The sequence below is a fragment of the Leptopilina heterotoma genome, unplaced genomic scaffold (genome assembly GCF_015476425.1).
Source record: "Leptopilina heterotoma isolate Lh14 unplaced genomic scaffold, ASM1547642v1 Lhet_115, whole genome shotgun sequence".
Lineage (NCBI taxonomy): Eukaryota > Metazoa > Arthropoda > Insecta > Hymenoptera > Figitidae > Leptopilina > Leptopilina heterotoma.
The window spans coordinates 649,934-671,221 of NW_025110834.1; the positions used below are offsets into that span (position 1 = coordinate 649,934).

General features: G+C 28.0%; 1 protein-coding gene across 1 annotated transcript; it reads right to left on the bottom strand.

The window, feature by feature from the left end:
- Positions 1–267: 267 nt before the first annotated feature.
- LOC122508983 (SRSF protein kinase 3) lies at positions 268–20,229 on the bottom strand. The gene is made up of 6 exons (XM_043622690.1): positions 19,573–20,229; positions 14,219–14,432; positions 6,330–6,645; positions 5,657–6,241; positions 5,285–5,579; positions 268–2,242 (listed from the first exon to the last, which is right to left on the bottom strand). The coding sequence occupies exons 1-6, from the start codon at positions 19,770–19,772 to the stop codon at positions 1,954–1,956; spliced, it is 1,899 nt and encodes a 632-aa protein (XP_043478625.1). The 5' UTR covers positions 19,773–20,229; the 3' UTR covers positions 268–1,953.
- Between the last annotated feature and the right edge of the window lie 1,059 nt (positions 20,230–21,288).

Below are 21,288 nucleotides of genomic sequence, written 5' to 3' on the forward strand. Positions count from 1 at the left end.
AATATAGCTAAAAAAATCCGTGGGCAAATTTCAATAGATTCGCACAATTGGGCTTAAAAAATATTCCAATTTCATTTAATTATTAAACAAAAGGAATAGAGGAGTTGGATATGTTGTAAAAAAAATTAGGGGTATGTAAATGTTAATTAACTCATCACAATTTAAGAAATTGCATACAAGTGAATTAACAATTTAAAAAAAATGTTGAAATAATTTATGAACGAAATTGGAAAAATGAATTTACTTAATCAACTCAAGACTGTTAAATTACTGAAGCCAAACTGAGTTTTATTTGACTAAACGCAATAGATTTCATCGGACCTCGTAAAACAATATTATTACCAACTAATTTTACGTAATTTAATGTATTCACTGTACAAATTTTATACGACTGCTATTTTTCATAGAAGTATTTCTTTAAAGTTTGTTAACTCCAGTAAGATAAGAGAATGCATAGTTAATTGTCCAACGATTGTAATCGGGGAGCAGCTTAACGTATGGGATCACGATTTTTCGTCCGTTAAATACTATATATTTTTTTCAATATTTCTAGTACATAGTTGACTTTGCTATGTGGGATCAGTTGTCTCAAATAAAGGATTATCTTCCGTGGACATTTTTTCGAAAAATGTTTTTGGGAATAATTTTTTTTTAAATAAGAAGGAGACGTCACAAAGCATTTCAGTGGTCCTACAAATTGTATTATTTATAAATTCTAGTCGCATTAATTTCTTCGCATTAATATTATTATCTGTTGTAGTTTCTTTTCTCTTTTCATTCTTTTGAATTACAAATGAGACGACGATTTTCGGCCAAAGTGCTGTTTTCGATTGCAGAAAAAACGTGTCAATAATTTATATTTTTGGCTCATCATTTGAATAATGTTCGATTTGCGTTTTCTTCATTTTAAAAATTAGATTTGCAGTAAGTTTTTTAATCACGTCTTATAAAACACATGATGATAGTCCAGTTATTTGAAAAATCGAAGGATTGATTCATTATTTAAAAAAGTTTGACGTATCGTCGTCACACACTGTTTTCTATTTTTTTTTTTAATATAACTCGCCCAACACATTAATATTTTTTCAAAATAAGAACGCTGCTCATCGCACATGAGTATTATGCTTCAGTCTGTGTGCAAAGCAGCACCGATCTTCTTTAGTGTCAACAAAATATAAAATCATTCATCTGCTTTTTTCAATTAAATAATTTTCTTTCTTTCTTTCTTTTACTTTACCAAAGTTTATACAAATTAATAATACACGAGGGTAAAAGATCTTAAATGACAAAAAATGTAGTATTATTACAAGAGTTATCTCGATAACTTTTAGCATTAGTTTTGATTGTGTTGTTATCTCTTCAGACGAGAGAAAACAAGTATGAATTGTAAAAGAATGATTGAAAATGAAGTGAAAATTTAATTTAACCATTAGTGACAATACAATTTTGATAGATAGTTGACAAAATAGTCGAGAAACTGACGCCAATTCAAAAAATAAAGGATGGAATGTGATAACAATTTTAAAAATCATTTCTCCTAATCCTTAATAAAATAGTAGAATTGTGTACAGTTTTTAATTAAAAGAAAAAAAATACTAAAAAATGTATGTATAAAATAAATTTTTATTGTTAAAAGAAAGCAAAAAATTGTCAGGAAAAATTTGACATCATTTGGCAGATGAAATCATTTTTAATAAGTTTGATAATAAATCATTCGTCAAATTGAATAAATTTAAAATTAATGAAGACAAAAAATAATGAGACACAGGGATTTGACTTTAACCAAACGTTTTTGCTTTCGGTAAAAAGTTGATAATAATTGAATGATGATTATGAAAATTTTCAGTAAATTATCCAGTAAATATTATTACCTATCACATTCTCGGTTATGATTGCATTGGGACAATAAAACGATTAGAAATTTTTACTGATTAAAACAACATGAAAACGTAATCACTTGATTTGCAACCATGGATGCTTTAAGCACTCGGCTGCCGTGGCTCGTAAATCCGGATCAAATTCAAGCATTGGAGTTAAGAAATCAGCGAATTCTCGCGCTTCACTGGCTGACCAATCGTACTTTTCTATCAAGACAGCACACAATCCCCATGGCTTCAAGCCGGTAATATGCTTCAATTCCCCTTTCTTATTGAAAAACAATCGTGAATGCTTTCCAGAAAGAGCGATTCGTCGAGGTATCTCGCCAAGAAGTTCAATTATATGCGCTAGGTGATCTTCGTCCCTAAAAAAGAATTAACTATATTAATCTCCGTATTTTTACATTCATTCTGTTCGTAGTTTGAAGTTAGTTTCTCTGTATGCTTTTGTTTTTTTTTCTTTAAAAAATATTGTTTCACAAATCGAAAATATGCAAGAATTTTTTTATGATTTATAATAAAATAATATTACAAATTTGAAATTTTTTAAAAAATTATGATTAACAAATAAAAAATATACCCATTTTGTTTGTTATAATTTTCTATAACAAATTTCGTTTGACTGATCTAAATTATTATGCAAATTATTCTCCTCTTTATTTATAAAAAATACTAGAAAATTGTTAATTGTTAAAAAAATTTTACTAAGAAGTAGAAAATGTACCCATTTTATGCATAATTTTTATTTCTCAATATCAATATTGTTTACAAACTCATTTTTTTCTTTTGACAGAAAGAAAATATTAGATATTTCCGTTTCTTATTATTTTTGTAAAAAATCCTCAATTTTCATAAGGAAATAATTTGCATCAATTCTATTTCTTCATTTCAATTGTTTTAATAAAATTCTAAGTTTCTTTTAAATATATAAAGGAAAAAAATGTTTATAAATTATATTTATCAATTAGAACATTAAATAGAAAATGAAACTGAAAATTTTTGAATTTTTAGAAAATAATGTAAATTATTTTATTGAAAAAAATGTTCTGTTAAATTCATTTACGAATATCTTTAATTGTAAAATTATTCGAAAACAATAATTTCTTTTTTAAATGTTTTAAATATTTAATTATTATTATTTTTGAAATTAATCAACTTTAAAAATATTGTTATAAAACATAAAGATAACGATTACTCCCAGTCGAAGACTCGGCTTCTTCTTGTTTTATAACGCAATTAAAGAGGATCGAGTGTTAAAATCATTATTTTATATTTTAAGAATATTGTTACTGTAACTTCTTAAAAATTTTCATATTCTATTATTATCTAAAATTTAATCTAAAATTAATTTTCAAATCAATTTTTATTAGAAAATTCAATTATTTAAATACAAAAGTAAATTATTTATTGAATAATAATTGAATGTTTCTTAAAATTTAATTCTTATAAAGTATTTTATTAACTAAATAATTGAATTCTTTTGACAAATTTTAATAAAATGTTTTTGAATTGTTACATTTTTCAAGGAATTTGATTAAAATTGTTTTGAAAATAATTGAAATTCTGCTATCATTTGTAACTTCTTCAAAATCCAATTTTTTTTTAGTGTTTTTAACTAAAATTCTTCTATAAGTCTATTATTTTTAATAATTAATTAAATATAGTGACAAATTTAACTCAATTTAGAAGATTTTGAATTATTAAAATTTTTCAAAAATCTAAGTTCATTAAAATTTCTAATTAAATTCATTTACCATTGAAATTTTATAAAATTTCAAATTGAAACCGTTTGAAGTGCATTTATTTATGAAAATTGTAAACGCAACTCTTTCAAAATTGAATAAATTTTGAAATATTTAAGTTAAATTATTCATTTAATAATTTATTTATTTTAAGATAGTTGTTTAAGATTTAAGTTATTTAAAAAGAAATTTTTGTCAGAAATTAAAAAAATTAAAGGTTTTGTATTAGAATTCGTGATAATTTTATAGTTTACACTGAGAGACCTTTGGGTCAGCAGCAGACTTTTGATAGGCCACCGATCGATCGGGCCAGACACGAAACGTGTCATGGATCACGATGAGCCAGGGTGGCGAGATTTTTTTTAAATTTGAATTCCCGGTCATTTCCCGGTCAATTTTATAAAATTTCCCGGTCAAATTTTTATTAACAATTAAACACTATTATTGTATAATTTTTTAAATGATCAAGAATGAGAACGAAAAAGCATGAAAACAAACTATGTCTTTAGTTTACTATGTCATTAGTAATTTTAAACTACAGTTACATTCGTGAAATTAAAAAAAGTTATCATTTTTGGATATTTAACAAATTTAAAGAACAAATAGTAGAAAAAACACAAGAAATTCCCGGTATAAAAAAAATTCCCGGTTTTTCCCGGTCAGCTCGCCACCCTGAATTGACGATCTCAAGCGATTCTCTCATCAGAGAGAAGCGAGACTTCAAACCGCAATTTTCCGCGCGTAATCGATGCGCTGCGTCGCATCTTTGTTATTTTGTATATAGTTTACATTTATTCTTTAATGAAATGTTTTTCAATTATTAATCTTATTGTTTTTCTTGTGTTGTGCGCCTTCTTTCTAATAGGATTATTTTTCGTCTTATCAGCGATCCAACAATCTGCAAACTTGGTAAGTTTGATCAATCTTTACTCATCTGTGTGGCTCGTCTCGATTCGCAACTGATCATCGAACTGCGTCGCAGGTTGGATTGCCTTTTCATGGATTATGGAATCTCTGCTCAATTTATTGTGTCGGCTATCGTGACCCGAACCCTGTTTTTCGCTCTTTTACAATTATTTAAAGACTCGCGGAGTTCGTCACAATACAAAAAATAACCAAGAACAAAATTTAATTTAATTATTTATAATACGTTATTATTAAACAATAGGTTAAGTTCAACCACATTACCATCAATCATCAAAAGTTTTGTAAATCCAATTGTCGGACCCCCATTTATCGGATGCATAAAAATGCCTGACACATTGAAAGGTTAAAGACAAAGAATTTCTTTTAAGTAAAAACATCTTAATTTTACTAAAAATTCATAAATTTTAAATTACTTATAAAATTATCAATTAATTATATTGATATGGGTTAAAACGAACAACTTTTCCTTGTGCGTCCACTTAGAATAATGATTCCCCAATATAGTTTATATGAAGCAGGACGTTAATTCATTAGCATGCAGTTAATACACACGTTAGGAATATAAATATCACAGTTTGCGAAAAATCATCCATATATAAAAAATGCAAGATTACACGTTTTATATCGTTCAACCGAATGAAATAGGGTCATAAAAGGGTTTAAATTCGAAAAAATGTTCAAAACAGGCGTGTCAAATTAGTGATTAAATGAAATTATTAGAGTGAAATTGAAACTTACCTGCAGTAATCTTCACCACTGTGTGGTTCGAAAAGATAGTCACCAGTTGCAAGTTCAAAAGCCATACAAGCCGTTGACCAGATGTCTGCTGATGTGCTGTATCCATCTCCCAACAACACTTCAAGTGATCGATACTGCCTAGTTTGAATATCTTCAGTGAATTTTTTATAAACCCAACAAGCATTTCCGAGATCGGCTATTTTTACTTCAACGTCACAGTCCACTAGTGCTGGATCCAGTGGAGCAACAGATGTTCGTTTCCCTTCCTTCTTATTAGATAAATTGTCGTTTTTATCTGACAAATTTAAGTATTTTCAAATTAACACAAGTTTTTACTTTATCAGAATATACCCTGTAATTAAATTTACTTACCATCACTACATTCGTCTTTCTCGGGGAAATCAAGGGACACAACACCCTCTCCACAACTTTTCTCCACATCACTCAGAATGACGTTTTCAATTTTCTGTTGTTCATTCATTTGATTCTCAATTTTTTCACCACCAGCCAGTCCATCGACACCATTCACATGCAAAGATGGAATAGATGGTTCTGATGTATCAGGAGATTCTTTACTTTCGACGTTATCTTCCATACTTTCCGTGGTGACATCTTGATCGGGACTGTTCGGTTCATGCACCTCAACGTCTCCATTTTCCTTGACATCGTCCGTTGGTTTTACTTGTTCCTCAATCTCCTCAATTTGTTCCATTTGCTTCTTTAAAAGTTCATTTTGTCGTTTTGCTTTCTTTTTTAATTTCTTCTTTTTGTTCTTTGACATTTTCGCATTAATAATTGGTTCCTGAAATTCCTTCGGCGCAGTTGATATAAGAGAAACTGGTAATTTCAAGCCCAATGAGTGCAGTTCGGTTGCTTCAGAAGCCAATTTTCTTATATAGGACTCATCAACGCAAATTAAAACATTCTCGGGCTTTATGTCGGTGTGAATTATTTTACCTGAAAAATAGAAACACATTCAAACATATAATTAAAATGAAGAAATTAATATAATATGAAAATTGGATTCTTCGAAGTATGAACTTACACTTATTATGAAGGTAATCCAAACCCTCAAGAACTTGTCTTATTATTCGCTTAACATTATTTCTTGGAATCCCTCGATAATTAGATCTAATAATGAGTCTAAGTAGATTGTGTCCAAGTACTTCAAAAACCATACAAACGTGCAATCCATTGATGCCTCTTATCTTGAAGTCATGTAGCAACTGGACGGTTTTGTTGCGTTTAGGATCACTAGGATCAGTGTCACGAACATCTTTTAAAAGCTTGATTTCATCAAGTGCAGTTTCCGTGAAGTGAGATGCCGACTTGACCACTTTCAGGGCCACAAATCGTTTATCCTGAAAATCATTCAGATCATTAAGATGAATCAGTTTATAAAACAATTATCAACACTAAAATTTCCAGACATTCGACTCTATTTTCAAGTGAAAAACATAACATATTTAAATTTTGAATTATAAAGAACAAAAACTTAAGCATTATTTAAATATTTATTTTTACTTAATAAATTTTTTACATTATGCAAAGTAGCATAATGTTTTAGTCCACGACACAATTAGTGTCTACAAGGGGAATACATAATAAAAAGATTACAATATAAAAACTACAGAGATAGTATCACTAAATCACAGTCGTTCGATCATCAAGTACAGACGCTATAAACCTTACAAATCTCTTAATAAACACCGGGTCTTTTGACACAAAAATGTTTAGCCATTTCTCGAACGAAGAAAGTTCATTGAAAAAATCCTTCATTAGAGACTGAGCCGACATCGCCTTCCAAACATCTAACAGACCACAAGGTTCAAAAAAGTGTTTCTTCAGTTGTGTTACCTAATTCAATCTAAGCCTTGAGCTGTTCTTTCATAAGATAGCAGTTTCTGAAAACACAACCTGAGATACCGTGAATTATTTATTGAAAAAATATTTCATTAATCCAGGCTATGATAAACTTCAAAACCTTAAAGAAAAGGTGTAGGCTCCCGGTCTTTAATCTTACGGCGTAATTCGGGTTTGAAAAAGTGTCCACCCTATAAGGACATATGCATGTTCTAGCACACGTTCTTTGTTCCAAATCCTTGGGCTGAACATTATACACAAGTTCGTGTACAAGATCTTATATCAAAGTCCTTGCACATGTTCTCACGTATGATCTTGTACAAGGTTTTTCGGCCGGGAAATGGGTAACAAGAAGTCGTACCACCTAATCGTAGAATGTGTGATAAAACAATATCAGATTATGCGTAATTTCTATGAAAAATTTAAGATGGAATACAAAGATATATGTGGCCGACGTATAAAAATTAATCGTCAGAGAGTCCTTTAATGTAACAATCCATAGCACTGGTAAATTGTTAAATAGATGAAAAGAACAAGTCTAAGTCGGAATTCATAGACAAAAATATAGTTGATTTATATGGTTACTGACGGTGGAAAAGAAAGTTGCTTTAGGATGAAGGGAAAAAAAGTTGGCAAAGGCGTTAACAATAGAATCGGGGGTGTTTAACTCAATGTTGTTAGAAAACATAGCATCTGATATATATCGACATAAATCGAATAACAGGGTGTCTACTATTTTTCAGTTTTTGAATTCCCAGTTTTCCCAGTTAGTAGATTTCCTAAATAATAATGTAGGTCGGGAAAGCATTCGAATAAGATTTATTTCGAGTTTATACCATGTGTCTTTTTATAATAGATTCGTAACGCACTGTTTATGTTGATGTGACGATAGAAGATTCCAGGCGGTAGGAAATCTTGAGCTTCTTTTCACCTTGAGAAGCTCTTGTCAATCGCTCCCTTTTAACACGCTGGTATTCTGTTTGCTAATATTTGGTACTGTCGAGGGCAATCGAAATCTCTGCATATTCTAGAGGTAGTTGCATTGCTTTTGCTTCCTCGTGAGGAAGCTTTGTAGTCGTTTAATTTACAAAATTTTTAAAAATCCTTTTAACAAATTTTCTTCTAATAGGACTATGTTATATAAGACCCTGAACAATTATCCGGATGTATGTATGGATGTGTGTGTGTGTATGGATCCCGATTTTTGTGAACACGATAACTGGAAGAGGTTTTAACGAATTTGGCTAAAATTTACCAGGTATATTTATCATACCAATATATCGAAATGGATTAATAGACTTTAAAAAATTCTCAGAAAAAATTTTTTTTTTTGACTTTTTTCTAAAAAATTTTTTTTAAGTTGGTTATTGAAGTTAATATATAATAAAATCTTATTCTTTGCATCAAGACGAATCGATTGGTATATAAAAAGTATAAATTGTATGAGAATTTACAGAGTTAATCACAATTAAAGATGAAAAATTCGCATTTTTATCAAAAAATGAGTTCTTTCCGCAAAATTATGTTGCCGTATAAGAAAATCTTACTCATTTATTTCTAAAATCTTATTCTTTGCACCAAGACGGATCGATTGGTATATATAAAGTATATATTGTATTTGAATTTATAGAATTAAAACCAATTGTAGACAAAAAATTTGCACTATTAATAAAAATTCATTTTTTCTTAAAAAGTCATGTTGCTGTACAATAAAATGTTATTATTTATTGAAAAATAAATCAAAAATCTTATTCTTTGCATCAAGACGAATCGATTTATGTATTTAAAGTATATATTCTATTGAAAATTATAGAATTAATTACAATCAAATTTGAAAAATTCACTTTTTTACTAAAAATTTTTTTGTTTATTTAGATACATATTACTGTATAAGAAAATTTTATTCTTTCTATTAAGAGGAATGCACTTTATTTTATAAATGTTAAATTGTATTAAAAATGATTTAAAAATGAAATATATTTATCGTTAATGCTTCCTCCGCGAGGAAGCAAATTTTTTTTGCTGATCGTAAAGAGGAAGCAAAATGTTCATGTAATGAACATCTGGATTTACAACTTGTTTTTAAAGTAATGAATGAGCTGCGTATCTGTGAAGGTATAGTGATAAGATTTTTACGTCTTCTGAGGCGATCGTTATGTTCCAGTAAACAAGAATTAAACAGTTTCCAGTAAACATTTGAAGAGGAATTATCTTGCATGATTTCTTTGACCTTGTTTTCCAATGCATCCACTCGAATAGTGGTGGTGTAAGTTTCAGTAACGCAAACATTAATTTTTGTATTGACGGCTTTCAAGTGACTTGATGGACTGGCAATTGTATAGTATTCAGGTTGTGAAATTCAGCAGTAAATGTGTCGCTTACAAATTTCAGTTCCTCTCTGAGGAGTGTACGTAAATCCTCAGATGAGGGAGGGGGGTTATCGATACTGAAGGTCTGAGTATCGAAAATGGTACTTTTTGAAATCCCCATTCGAAGCAGGGGCCAAATACCCATTGAAGCAATAATTGATTATCTTTATACTGAGACGTATTTCGGGTTGCAGGAGAATGAATTTTGGTGAAGACGCCAATTTATCTCGTCATTCGCGCAATCTTGGCCACACAGAAAATAAAAAAGTGTTATTTTAACACCGAATTTGGTGTTAAAATAACACGCAACAAATTTAACCGTCATAGGTGGCGCCACATTCTATGTCGTTTAACATTGGTTAATTTAACACGCAACAAAAATCACACCAACTTTTTTCCAGTGCAGGAGTCATTAATCCAGCAACAAAAGAATAAAAGAAATTAGGATTCACAATAATAATCAAAGAGGAATTATTGGGAAGAATCAACCTTAACTTTCTCTGGTGCTCCGATGTATATTTAAGCGTACGAGGGAGATTTAACTTTGGTTCTGTCACCGCTGTCTGATAAGTACTACACTGAAACCCCACTTATTTGAACATGGCTCAAGCAATTCGACACGAAGTGTCGCGTTTATTTGTATTTTGGTCGACATAACCTATATTGGTGACGTAATTCGATAAATTGACATGATTAGTTGGTTTTGTTTGAACTCAACCAATGGGAATGTAAGTATCTTTCCATTGGTCGCGTACTGCGCATGAGCTAAAATAAGTGGGGTTAGGGCGGATTCTAACTAAAAATAACTGAAGCAAAAACGGATTCAAATAAACGCGACTTTAATAGCGAATTCGGTTATCTGCACCGGAGCACTCTCGGAGTGCTCCAGAGCAGGAGTAGCATGTTCGGTTTGACAAATGTGCTCTAGTGCAGATCGTTTGGAGTATTCGCTTTAGCAGCACTGCTCCGGCGCAGATCGTTTCGAGTATTCGTTTTGGCAGCACTGCTCCGGCGCAGATCGTTATTTGTGTTCGAATTAAGAAGTGTGCACTCTCAAGGATCGAAAGGTGCAACAAAATTTGCTCCCACAATTTTGTTAGTGCAGTTTAAAAAAATGTCAAGAGAAGCGGCAAATTTAAAAATTTCACTTCTAACAGATTTAATTGACACCTCTAGCGATAGTAGTGAAGACGAATTATGTTTTTTATAATGAATTTTGTATTTAGAGAAAGACTAACATTCAATATTTTAATATTTAATAAAAACAGTAAATAATTTTCAATATTTTTAATATTTAAATAAAAATACTCATTATAAAGTAATTATTTGGTCTCAAAGAAATAACCTTTTCACTTATTTTATTATTGTTGTTGTTAGTAGTTCAAAATGTCAAATAGTGTAAACAAAATTTATATCAGAAATATTATTCGATAATTTTGTGATTAACAATTCTGCTATATCAAAACATTGACCGAATAAAATTTTAAAATTCTAATAAAAATATCAAATTTTTTGCTTTTAAAAATATTATTGATGTATACATCATAAAATATTTAATTTTAAGTAAAATAATTGTACATTTATGAAGAAAATATATTGCATAATATAATGTATAATAATATATATAATATAATAAATATAATATTATATTACATTATATTATATTATATAAGTTTAATTAAATATAAACTTCGCGCCAAACGAGCAGTGTATGCTTTACACCATAGCAGTTCATGTTGTGCTCCTGCTCCAAAAACAGTCGAACTTTGCCAGTGTTCATGACGTCATAGAGTGCCTCAGAGTAGAGCACAGCTTTTTGAGAGCAGAGTAAACTATACTCCTACACCGAGCAAGATCGCTCTCGGAGCAGATAACCGAATTCGCTATTACTCTCCCAAAACTAAAGTGAGCTGTGCGTTTCTTATTTCAACGCAGCACTTCAGCGCATTGGGCGAACAGTTCTGCCAACAGTTTTTCAGTGCAATTGTAAGTTTGATTATCCGAGATTAATGAGAGCAATCAAAAACGTTGGTATGAGTGACTTAAAACTGAAGAAGCGCATAATGCTCTCATTAATGTAAGTATTATGTAGACGATAATATTAAAAATATGGAAATGTTTATGCGACATACCGCTAACACCTCGAGCTATAAAAAAGCCAGTGATAACTCCGTCAAAAATGAAGCTAGATGCTTTTTTTAATTGCGTTGGAAAGCTTATTAAATTTCCAATGAAATTACACTATTTTCATTTGCATTGCATATATATAGGAAGCAAGATAGGAAGATCTTATAGGGTGGCCGCAAAATTTTATTTTCAAAATTCCCTGACTTTTCCCTGATTTCCAGTTTTTTCCTGACTTGCGGCCACCCTGGACAGTCTTACCCTGACTTTGTAATTGTCACGTGATATCAAAATCAACATTTTAAAACTTATTACCGTTTTCAAAATATTCAAGAAAAACCATTTTTTTGAAAACATAAAATTTAATTAAATTGTTCACTTTAACTGTCCATATTTTATTCAATTCTGTATATTTTCCAATTAAACAATAACGAAATTACTCGTTGGAATATTCTGCAAATAATGAAAAAGGAAAAAAATTGTTTTAATTACACTACCAGTCAAAATTGAGAGACCACCCATTTTCAGGTGATTGAAATACATTTTAAAACAAAATGTAAGAAAGTAAATTTTTTTTTTCTTTTTATTTTTTGAAAGATAATAAAATTTTGAAAAGAACAAGTTCTTTCAGAAGTCATTTGGCCAATATTTTATTTAGATAATTTTCAAAAATCGTATTTTCAATGTTTTACAAAAATTTGAATAACTTCTTAAATAATAAAAGCTTTTTAATGATCTTAGGTTTATTTTAAAGGTCATTTGCTACACTATAAGAATGACTTATTGGCATTAACGTGTAATTTTTTTCTTAGAAAATGCAGGTCATTAAACTTGGACCAAAAAAATTTGGAACAATTATTTTTCTGTACTAAAAAACTATTCTAGAAAATATATAAAACATCATATGGTGTAGATTTTTTAAGAAAAATAATTGTAAAAAATACGTTTGAATTTAAAAAATTATTTTTATGTTCATAAGATTGTTTGAAATTTGTGAATTTTTTTGGTCCAAGTTTGACCAAAATGACTCTATACCTATCACTTATATCGCAATTGTTCGGAATAATAATGGAAAATATAAAAAATTGCCAGAATACACGTGAAGTTCTATACACAAGGCTGCAGTGAGGCCCGGTTTCGTTAGTTCAAACTTCGCCACTATGTGCGCTAGTTTAGCTGTTTGAATCGCCAATAGGAAATTAATATGTGGCCACTTTCTATACATGGCGTTAAGATTTGACTTATCAGCAGAATTTTGTCCAGAAGCGTGTATTTTTTCCCACTGTGCACTATTTTGAATTTCTAAAAACTGACTTCAGATCTGTAATTAGCGAGACCAAAAATCCTTATATACGCAGTTATATAAAAATAAAAAAATCATGAGACAATATTCAATATGTTGGTTTCTCGATAAGTGTTGGGGTGAAAAATTGAAAATTGTAGGCTGTTAAAAGATATTAGATTACACTTATTCAACGATTCATTTTAAAAAATAAAAAAAATTTAGTTTTATTGATATTTTTTAAAATAAATCGAAATAGGGGTAGTTTCGGGGTTAAAAGTTGGACCTAAAATATTAGTAAGAGTAGATTTGTTTTAATGGTCCCAATAATGTTAAAACAATTTTTGAATAAAAGTTTCCTATTTTTCAAGATTTTTTGCAAGACAATTGGTAACCTTCTGTCAAAGTCGATGCGATTTTTCCATTGAAGCTCAATACAAAAATCCAATCCAAAAGGTTGCTTTTAATCCTGAAAACCGTAAACGACTTGATCTCGAAAAACGGCCAGACACCGGTATCATTTTTTGGCTCTAGTTTCCGAAAATCCTTGGTTCGTTCACACTGAGAGAAGTCCGAGACGTAATAGTTCCCGCTAGACGTTGCTATATATGCGCTACTCTGCTTGTCGCGTTTGAGTTGTTTCGAATCTGGTGCTGAGACGCCCCGAATCCGGTCAAACATTATTCTCGCATGTGAGAAAACAACTGGTGGCAAAAACTGAAAGTTCTGCGTAATCTCACTTCGGGACGTTCCACGTTTCGCATCGGGGCTTGAGACGTCCCAATTCGAGGGTTCACATAAAAACATTCAAAAGTACAACTCAAGGCTCGCATGGGACATATTAGTTCCCGGACTTCTCTCAGTGCATGTGTGCAAAAAAATTTTAATTTTGTTGGACGGTGTTATATTTAAAAATAATTCTTAAAAGTAGGTAAAAAACTCCAATTATTTCATATTTTTTAAATTATAATAGTGAATTCAAATATCTTTAAAAAATGTTATTAACAATTTTTTTCAGTCTAAAAAAATGTATTAAAAAAGTAACAAATAGTTGTAAAAAAAGTAGTGAATAGTAGATTTTAGTAGATGAGTGCGAAGCCTCATAGTAGTAGTAATTTTTTAAACAGTGCAGTTAAATAGTTGAATCAGCTGAAAAAGATTTTGATGAAAAACGATATCTGTAGGAGTTTGAGACCTGTGAATTTATTGTTAAGATTATAATTTAAAAATAACTTTTTGTTTGTTTAAAAGAAAATAAATTGTGATTATTTTAAAAAATTAAAATGCACAAATTACCTGTAGATCCCAGCAAAGCCAGACAGTAGAAAAATGACCCCAACCAAGTTTGCGCGTGACGTGATAGCGATTCAAAAACAAATCTCCTATTTTGACTGGATAATAACCTCCCTTGCAATAGTCACTGCTGTCTTCTTGTTCTTCTTCCTCACTGCTGTAAACATCGTCGTCATCTTCGATCGTCTCATTACTTGAACTGTGGCTGGCATTCAATCTATTATTGAAAGAAGCAAAATTAAATTTAACACTGTCATTCTATGATAGAAATCATGCAAAATTCAATTCAAATTTACTGAATAGCAATAACAGACTACGCACTCGATAATTAATTTTAAAAAAACAGCAAAAAGTAGATTTCAAACTAAAAAAAGTAGTAAAAAGGTAGCTATTGAGAAAATAAACTTTACGACCAAAAAAGACGTTTTAGACACTTCACAAAACTACAAAAAATTACATTTCCATATTTTCTATTTTCCTAACTTTTTCCTAATTTTCATTAAAAAAATTTACTTCTTTCTTATCCGGATAATAAATTAAATTTCTGCAACGAATTTTATTATTCATGAAAGAATTTAAATATTTATAAAAATAATTTAATTCTTGCGAAGAATTTTATAACATTTTTTAAATAATTGATTTCTTTGGATTAATTTTATGCAAATTCTTATTTACATAATTGAATTCCAGAGAAATTTTTCTGCTTCATGAAAAGAATTGAATTTTTACAAAGATCTTTTTTAAATAATTGAATTCTGTTTGGGAATTTTATGGAAATAATAGATATTAAACAAGTTGTAAATCCAGATCTTCATTACATGAACATTTTGCTTCCTCTTTACGATCAGCAAAAAAATTTGCTTCCTCGTGGAGGAAGCATTAACGATACAAATATATTTAATTTTTAAATCATTTTTAATACAATTTAACATTTATAAAATAAAGTGCATTCGTCTTAATAGAAAGAATAAAATTTTCTTATACAGTAATATGAATCTAAATAAATAAAAAAATTTTTAGTAAAAAAGTGAATTTTTCAAATTTGATTGTAATTAATTCTATAATTTTCAATAGAATATATACTTTATATAGATCAATCGATTCGTCTTAATGCAAAGAATAAGATTTTTAATTTATTTTCCAATAAATAATAACATTTTATTGTACAGCAACATGATTTTTAAGAAAAAATGAATTTTTATTAATAGTGCAAATTTTTTGTCTATAATTGGTTTTAATTCTATAAATTTAAATACAATATATACTTTATGTATACCAATCGATCCGTCTTGGTGCAAAGAATAAGATTTTAGAAATAAATGAGTAAGATCTTCTTATACGGCAACATAATTCTGCGGAAAGAACTCATTTTTTGATAAAAATGCGAATTTTTCATCTTTAATTGTGATTAACTCTGTAAATTCTCATACAATTTATACTTTTTATATACCAATCAATTCGTCTTGATGCAAAGAATAAGATTTTATTATATATTAACTTCAATAACCAACTTAAAAAAATTTTTTTCTGAGAATTTTTTAAAGTCTATGAATCCATTTCGAGATATTTTTATGATAAATATACCTGGTAAATTTTAGCCAAATTCGTTAAAACCTCATTGAGTTATCGTGTTCATAAAAATCGGGATCCACACACACACACACACACACATCCATACATACATCCGGACAATTGCTCAGGGTCTTATATAACATAGTCCTATATAGAAGAAAATTTGTTAAAAGGATTTTTAAAAATTTTGTAAATTAAACGACTACAAAGCTTCCTCACGAGGAAGCAAAATCATTGAATTGCGAAAAGTTTTTAAAAATAATTAAATTTTACAAAGAATTCTATTAATACTTTTAACAATAATTCAATGTCTGTGTGGCATTTTTAAAATTTTTTTTCAAAATAATTGAATTCCTAAAAAGCATTTTATTAGTTAGGAAAATAATTGAATTCTTGCGAATAATTTTATTAGAATATTTCAAAATTATTGAATTTACGAGAAGAAGTATATTACTTTTGAAAATAGTTGGATTATTATTATTAACATTGTTATTTATGAAAATAATTGAATTTTGCGAAGTATTTTATTAAAATGCCTTAAAATAATTGAATTTTCGGGAATAATTTTGTTATTTATAGATATAATTGAATTCTTTCAAAGAATTATTTAATTATGTAAATAATTGAATTCTTGGGAAGAATTTTATTAAAATCTAAAATTAAATAATAATTGAATTACTTAAAAAAAATTTAATTAAAATTGTACCTATTTAAAAGAATTTATTTTTTTAGAATAAGGGGCCATCCATAAACCACGTAGCCTCTTGAGGGGGAGGGGGGGGGGGGTCAAGCAATTGACTACGACAAGAGGAAAAAATGGCTCTAATACATGTAATAGCGTACTACATGGGGGAGGGGGGGTCAAAATTCCCCAAAAATGGGGCTACGTGGTTTATGGACGGTCCCTAATTTTATTAAAATATTTGAAAATAATTGAATTACTGTGAAAAATTGGAATATTTTTAAAATTAATTGAATAGTGATTAAGAATTTTAGTAAAATTTTCAAAAATAATTGAATTCCTGAGAAGAATTTAATTATTTATGAAAATAATTGAATTATTGCGAAAATTTTTATTAAAATGTTTAAAAAGAATTGAATTTCTGCGAAAAATTTTGTTATTTTTGAAAATAATTGAATTCTTCATAAAAATGATATAAACATTGTTTTAAATAATTAATTTTTTCGAAATATAATAAGTATTAAGAAAATTTTGTTAAAATAATTAAATTCTTGTAGAAAACTTTATTTCTGAAAATAATTGAATTCAAATAATTGAATTATTTATAGAAATAATTGAATTCTTGGAAAGAATTTTATTAAAATCTGAAAGAATAATTGAATTATTCCAAAAAAATATAATTAAAATTGCATTTAAAATAATTGATTTCTTTCCCATAATGTTATTTAAATATTTGAAAAGAATTGAATTATTGCGAAAAATTCTAATATTTTTGTAAGTATAATTGAATTCTTTCTAAGAATTTTAAAAAATATTTTTTTAAATAATTGACTTTTTCGAGGAATTGAAATTAGATTTTTAAGAATAATTACATTTTTTGAACAATTCCTGTACAATTGTATTAAAAATAATTGAAATCCTGCGATGAATTTTATTATTACTGAAAATAATTGAATAATTGCAAAGAATTTTATTATAATTTTCAAAAAAAAAATTGAATTCCTGAGAAGAATTTTATTATTTATAAAAATAATTAAATAATTGTGAAAAATGTTATTAAAATATTTAAAAAGAATTACGTTTCACAAGTTTTGAACGTTCAAATGAACGAAACACTTTTTATTAAAAATATTTTCATCAATTACTGATTGTAATGTAATTTAAAAACTTAAATATTGTATATGGAGAAACTTTATAATTAATTTTATTAATAGTGACACAAAATATTTTAATAAAAATTTAATTTGAAGATGAAAAAAATAAATTTCGTTCATTTGAACGTTCAGAACTTTATGATCATAAAGAATTGAATTTCTGTGAAAAATTTTGGCATTTTGGAAACTAATTGAATTCCTCGTAAAATTTTTATAAACATTCTTTTAAATAATTAATTTCTTCGAAATATAATAAATGTTATGATAATTTTATTTTAAATAATTGAATTCTTGTGGAAAACTTTATTTGTGGAAATAATTGAATTCTTCGATTAATTAATTGAAAATAGTATTTAAAATAATTGAAATTCTTCGATGAGTTTTATTATTTATGAAAATAATTAATTTCTTGCTTAGAATTTTATCAAAAATTCTTTTAAAAAAATTGAATTCCAATGAAAAATGTTTATTATTAGTCAAAGTAATTGAATTATTGTGAAGAATTGTATAAAAATTTTGTTAAATAATTGATTTTTTCGAAAATGCTATTCTAAATTAATTGAATTCCTGTGAAAATTTTATTATTTATGAAAATAATTGAATTTTGGATGAATTTTATCAGTTTTTTTTAAATAATTGAATTCTTTTGATAAATTTTATTAAAATACTAGGTATTGAAAATAATTGCATTTCGAATAATTTTTGAAAATAATTGAATTGTTATTTTAAAGAATTTGATTATAATTTTTGAGAATAGTTTTTCGATTTTTAATATGTATTAGCGAATTTAAAGTAGTGGAAATTCTCAGAAAAAACAGAAATAGTAGCTTTTATAGTGAGTGAAATCTAAAAAAAGTACTCAAATAGTAACAGAACGTAAAAAAGTAGTAAATAGTAGGTTTTAGTAGGTGAGTGCGAAGTCTGCAATAATCAAATTATAAATTTCTTTTCTTCATAATTATAAATATTATTATTTTAATTTACTTTAAAGGACCTTAATTGGATAAATAATAATTTTGACTTTTTTGTGGCCTTTGGTCCGAAAGAGTTGTAATTATTTCATAAGCATATTATAAATATTATCCGAAAAAAAGTTTTATTAATAATAAATATAAAAAATATCAAGTATATATAAATAAGCAATTTAATTAATAAAAATAAGAGTGATTCTATCTAATATTAATTTTATTTCAGTTTATTTACATCTATCTTGTAATTCAACAATCACACAGAGATTAGGAAAATATAAATAAGCGATTCAAGAAAAATACAATCTACTTTTAGAAATTAAATAGAAAATTCTTCAATTCTTATTTCTCATTTCTCAAAAAGTTACGATCGACTACATAACAATAATTTTGTGTATAAAAATTTATAGAGAATTGGAAATTCTAATGTAAATTTTCAGAATTTAAAAATTTTGCCATTTATTTAAACAATTTTTTCTTTATAAAGCAAATATAAATTACTTATTTATTACTCGAAATTTTTCGTTAGAATAAAGAAAAATTGAAATTTGCAGCATGTTTTTAAACTAGAGAAAAAATAATCTTTAGAATAAGTTATAAAGGGGGAAGGGGAATGAAAAACAATAGGAAATTATGTACAGTAATAGTTTGCATAGAAATAAAATTGAAATTTGTACATTGAAAAAGGAAAATTGTCAAACTAAGAAAAAGGTGTTAACATGAGCAAGAAGAAGGGTCATCAATATTTGATATAAAAATGGAATGAAAGATATTTTAAGAAACAAAAAACAAGTGTCAAGAGGTTAACAATTTTCAGTTTTAATTGTGTCACATTTAGATTTGTTAAAAGTGGGCAAAGAGAGAATGGAGGGAAAATAGAAATAAAAAGGGAATCAGGAATGTGTAAACTAAATTTGGATATAAAGTAAAGTAAAGAGTTAAAAAAGAGGGATAATTGTAATAAAAAAATTGCTTGGGCACCTGTGCCCGTTGCCACCGGAATTCTGTCTTTGCAATCGAATGTCTTGATTTTGATTTGCGTTGGATGCTTTGGAACACTGAGCACCGGGATTGTCCTGATCACCTTGAGGACCTTTACCCTTTCGTTTCACCGGCTTGTGTCGTTTCTTTTTCGCCTGAATCGCCAATACTCTCCTGTTCACGTCGTTCTTCGTACTCATCTCGTCGTGGCCCCTTTTTCGGCTTCCTGCTTCCGGCGCGATTGCTTCTTCGCTTCTCCTCGCCTCACAAAAATTTCAATAACTTTGCCCCTGCCCTGTCTCTGCGTGAAAATTGAATAAACTTTTGCGAAAGCTATTTAATAAAATTTACGAATACCCGTTTCATCCGAATTTAGAGTCTCATTTTTGACCGCGCGTCGCGCAATCACACTGCGGTTGTTTGAGTATGGCTGCTCTAATGGCAGCTGCCTACTTTTCTTATTTATTCCTCACTTTCTTGCGCTCATTAAATCAAGCATGAGACAATGTGCAAACACTAATTTCCATTGAATTTTTACAACGTTTGTAGGAAGTTCACGAGGCAATTCGCTTTATGGTTATCGATGATCCTAACCCGCAAGCAGTGGTGGTCAAACATACCCCCTCCTCACAAGCTCTTCTCTTCTCCTCTCTCTCCTGCTCACTCTTCGTTCTGTCGCTCTTTCCCTCTCACTCAAATGATTTTTGCAAAATGTAGTCTGCTATTCCTATTTTACCTATTTTACAAAATCTCTCACTGTCTCTCATACTCGTTTCACCACTTGGAAAAATTTATCCAAGTGTCTTTATTCTTTTATTTACAATTTACATTCGTGGCAACACTAAACATTAATATTCCAATGAGATTAAAATAATTATTCAGTTTTTAAATTTTTTAGTGCCAACTTCACACTGGCAGTCAATTTACTCAATTTCCCTTGAGAATTAAATATCCCTTAGCAAATGTTTACTGGTTTTAATTAAGTTTACATTATTAATAAGTTACTTTTTGCCATAAACACTTAACAAATTTTAAATATAATCTAAAAAAGAAAATTTATAAAATATATTTTAGCAAATTTGGAAGATTCCAATTATTCATTTTCTGCGCATAATTTATGCGCAATTTGGCGCCAAATTCAATTTTTGTTATTGCGAGCCAGTAAATTTAAACTAATTGACAATTTTACGGTTCTAAAATAATTTTTTGTTTACAATTATTTCCTGGTAAATATAATTATGCTTTAGATAATTAAGATATTATTTATTTGAAATAAATTGTTGAAATTTTCAGTATTTTCAATGACATATTTCCAAAAATTCAAATACACATAATAACATTTTAGAATTATTTTTAACATTTTGGAGTAAAAAATCATGCTTAAAATTTTTAATTAAAATTTATCAAAAAATTAATTAGTTTTCTTAAATTATACAAAAATTCTTTTAAGAAATTCAATTATTTTCGAAAAATTAAAATATTTTTGAAAACTAATTATTATAATTTCTTTTAGATAATAATTTTTTAAGATTCAATTATCTTCAAACAATGTAAATAAAAATATATAAAAATTTACTTATTTTGAACTTATTAAAATTTTTGAGAAATTATGGTCCTGTTTATAATTAATTTTTTATTTTCAAATATGAATTTTTGAATAATTTCAGATTCAAATTTAAAAAAATTCAATTAATAACTAATTTACAAATTAATTAT

Bases quoted from the DNA above. Each gene is read 5' to 3' on its own strand.
- LOC122508983 (XM_043622690.1), bottom strand. From the start codon at position 19,772: ATGAGTACGAAGAACGACGTGAACAGGAGAGTATTGGCGATTCAGGCG. The intron at 6,646-14,218 runs GTAATTTGTGCA...AATGATTTTCAG, and splicing joins GGCTTTGCTGGGATCTACAG to GATAAACGATTTGTGGCCCT. The intron at 6,242-6,329 runs GTAAGTTCATAC...TCTATTTTTCAG, and splicing joins GGATTACCTTCATAATAAGT to GTAAAATAATTCACACCGAC.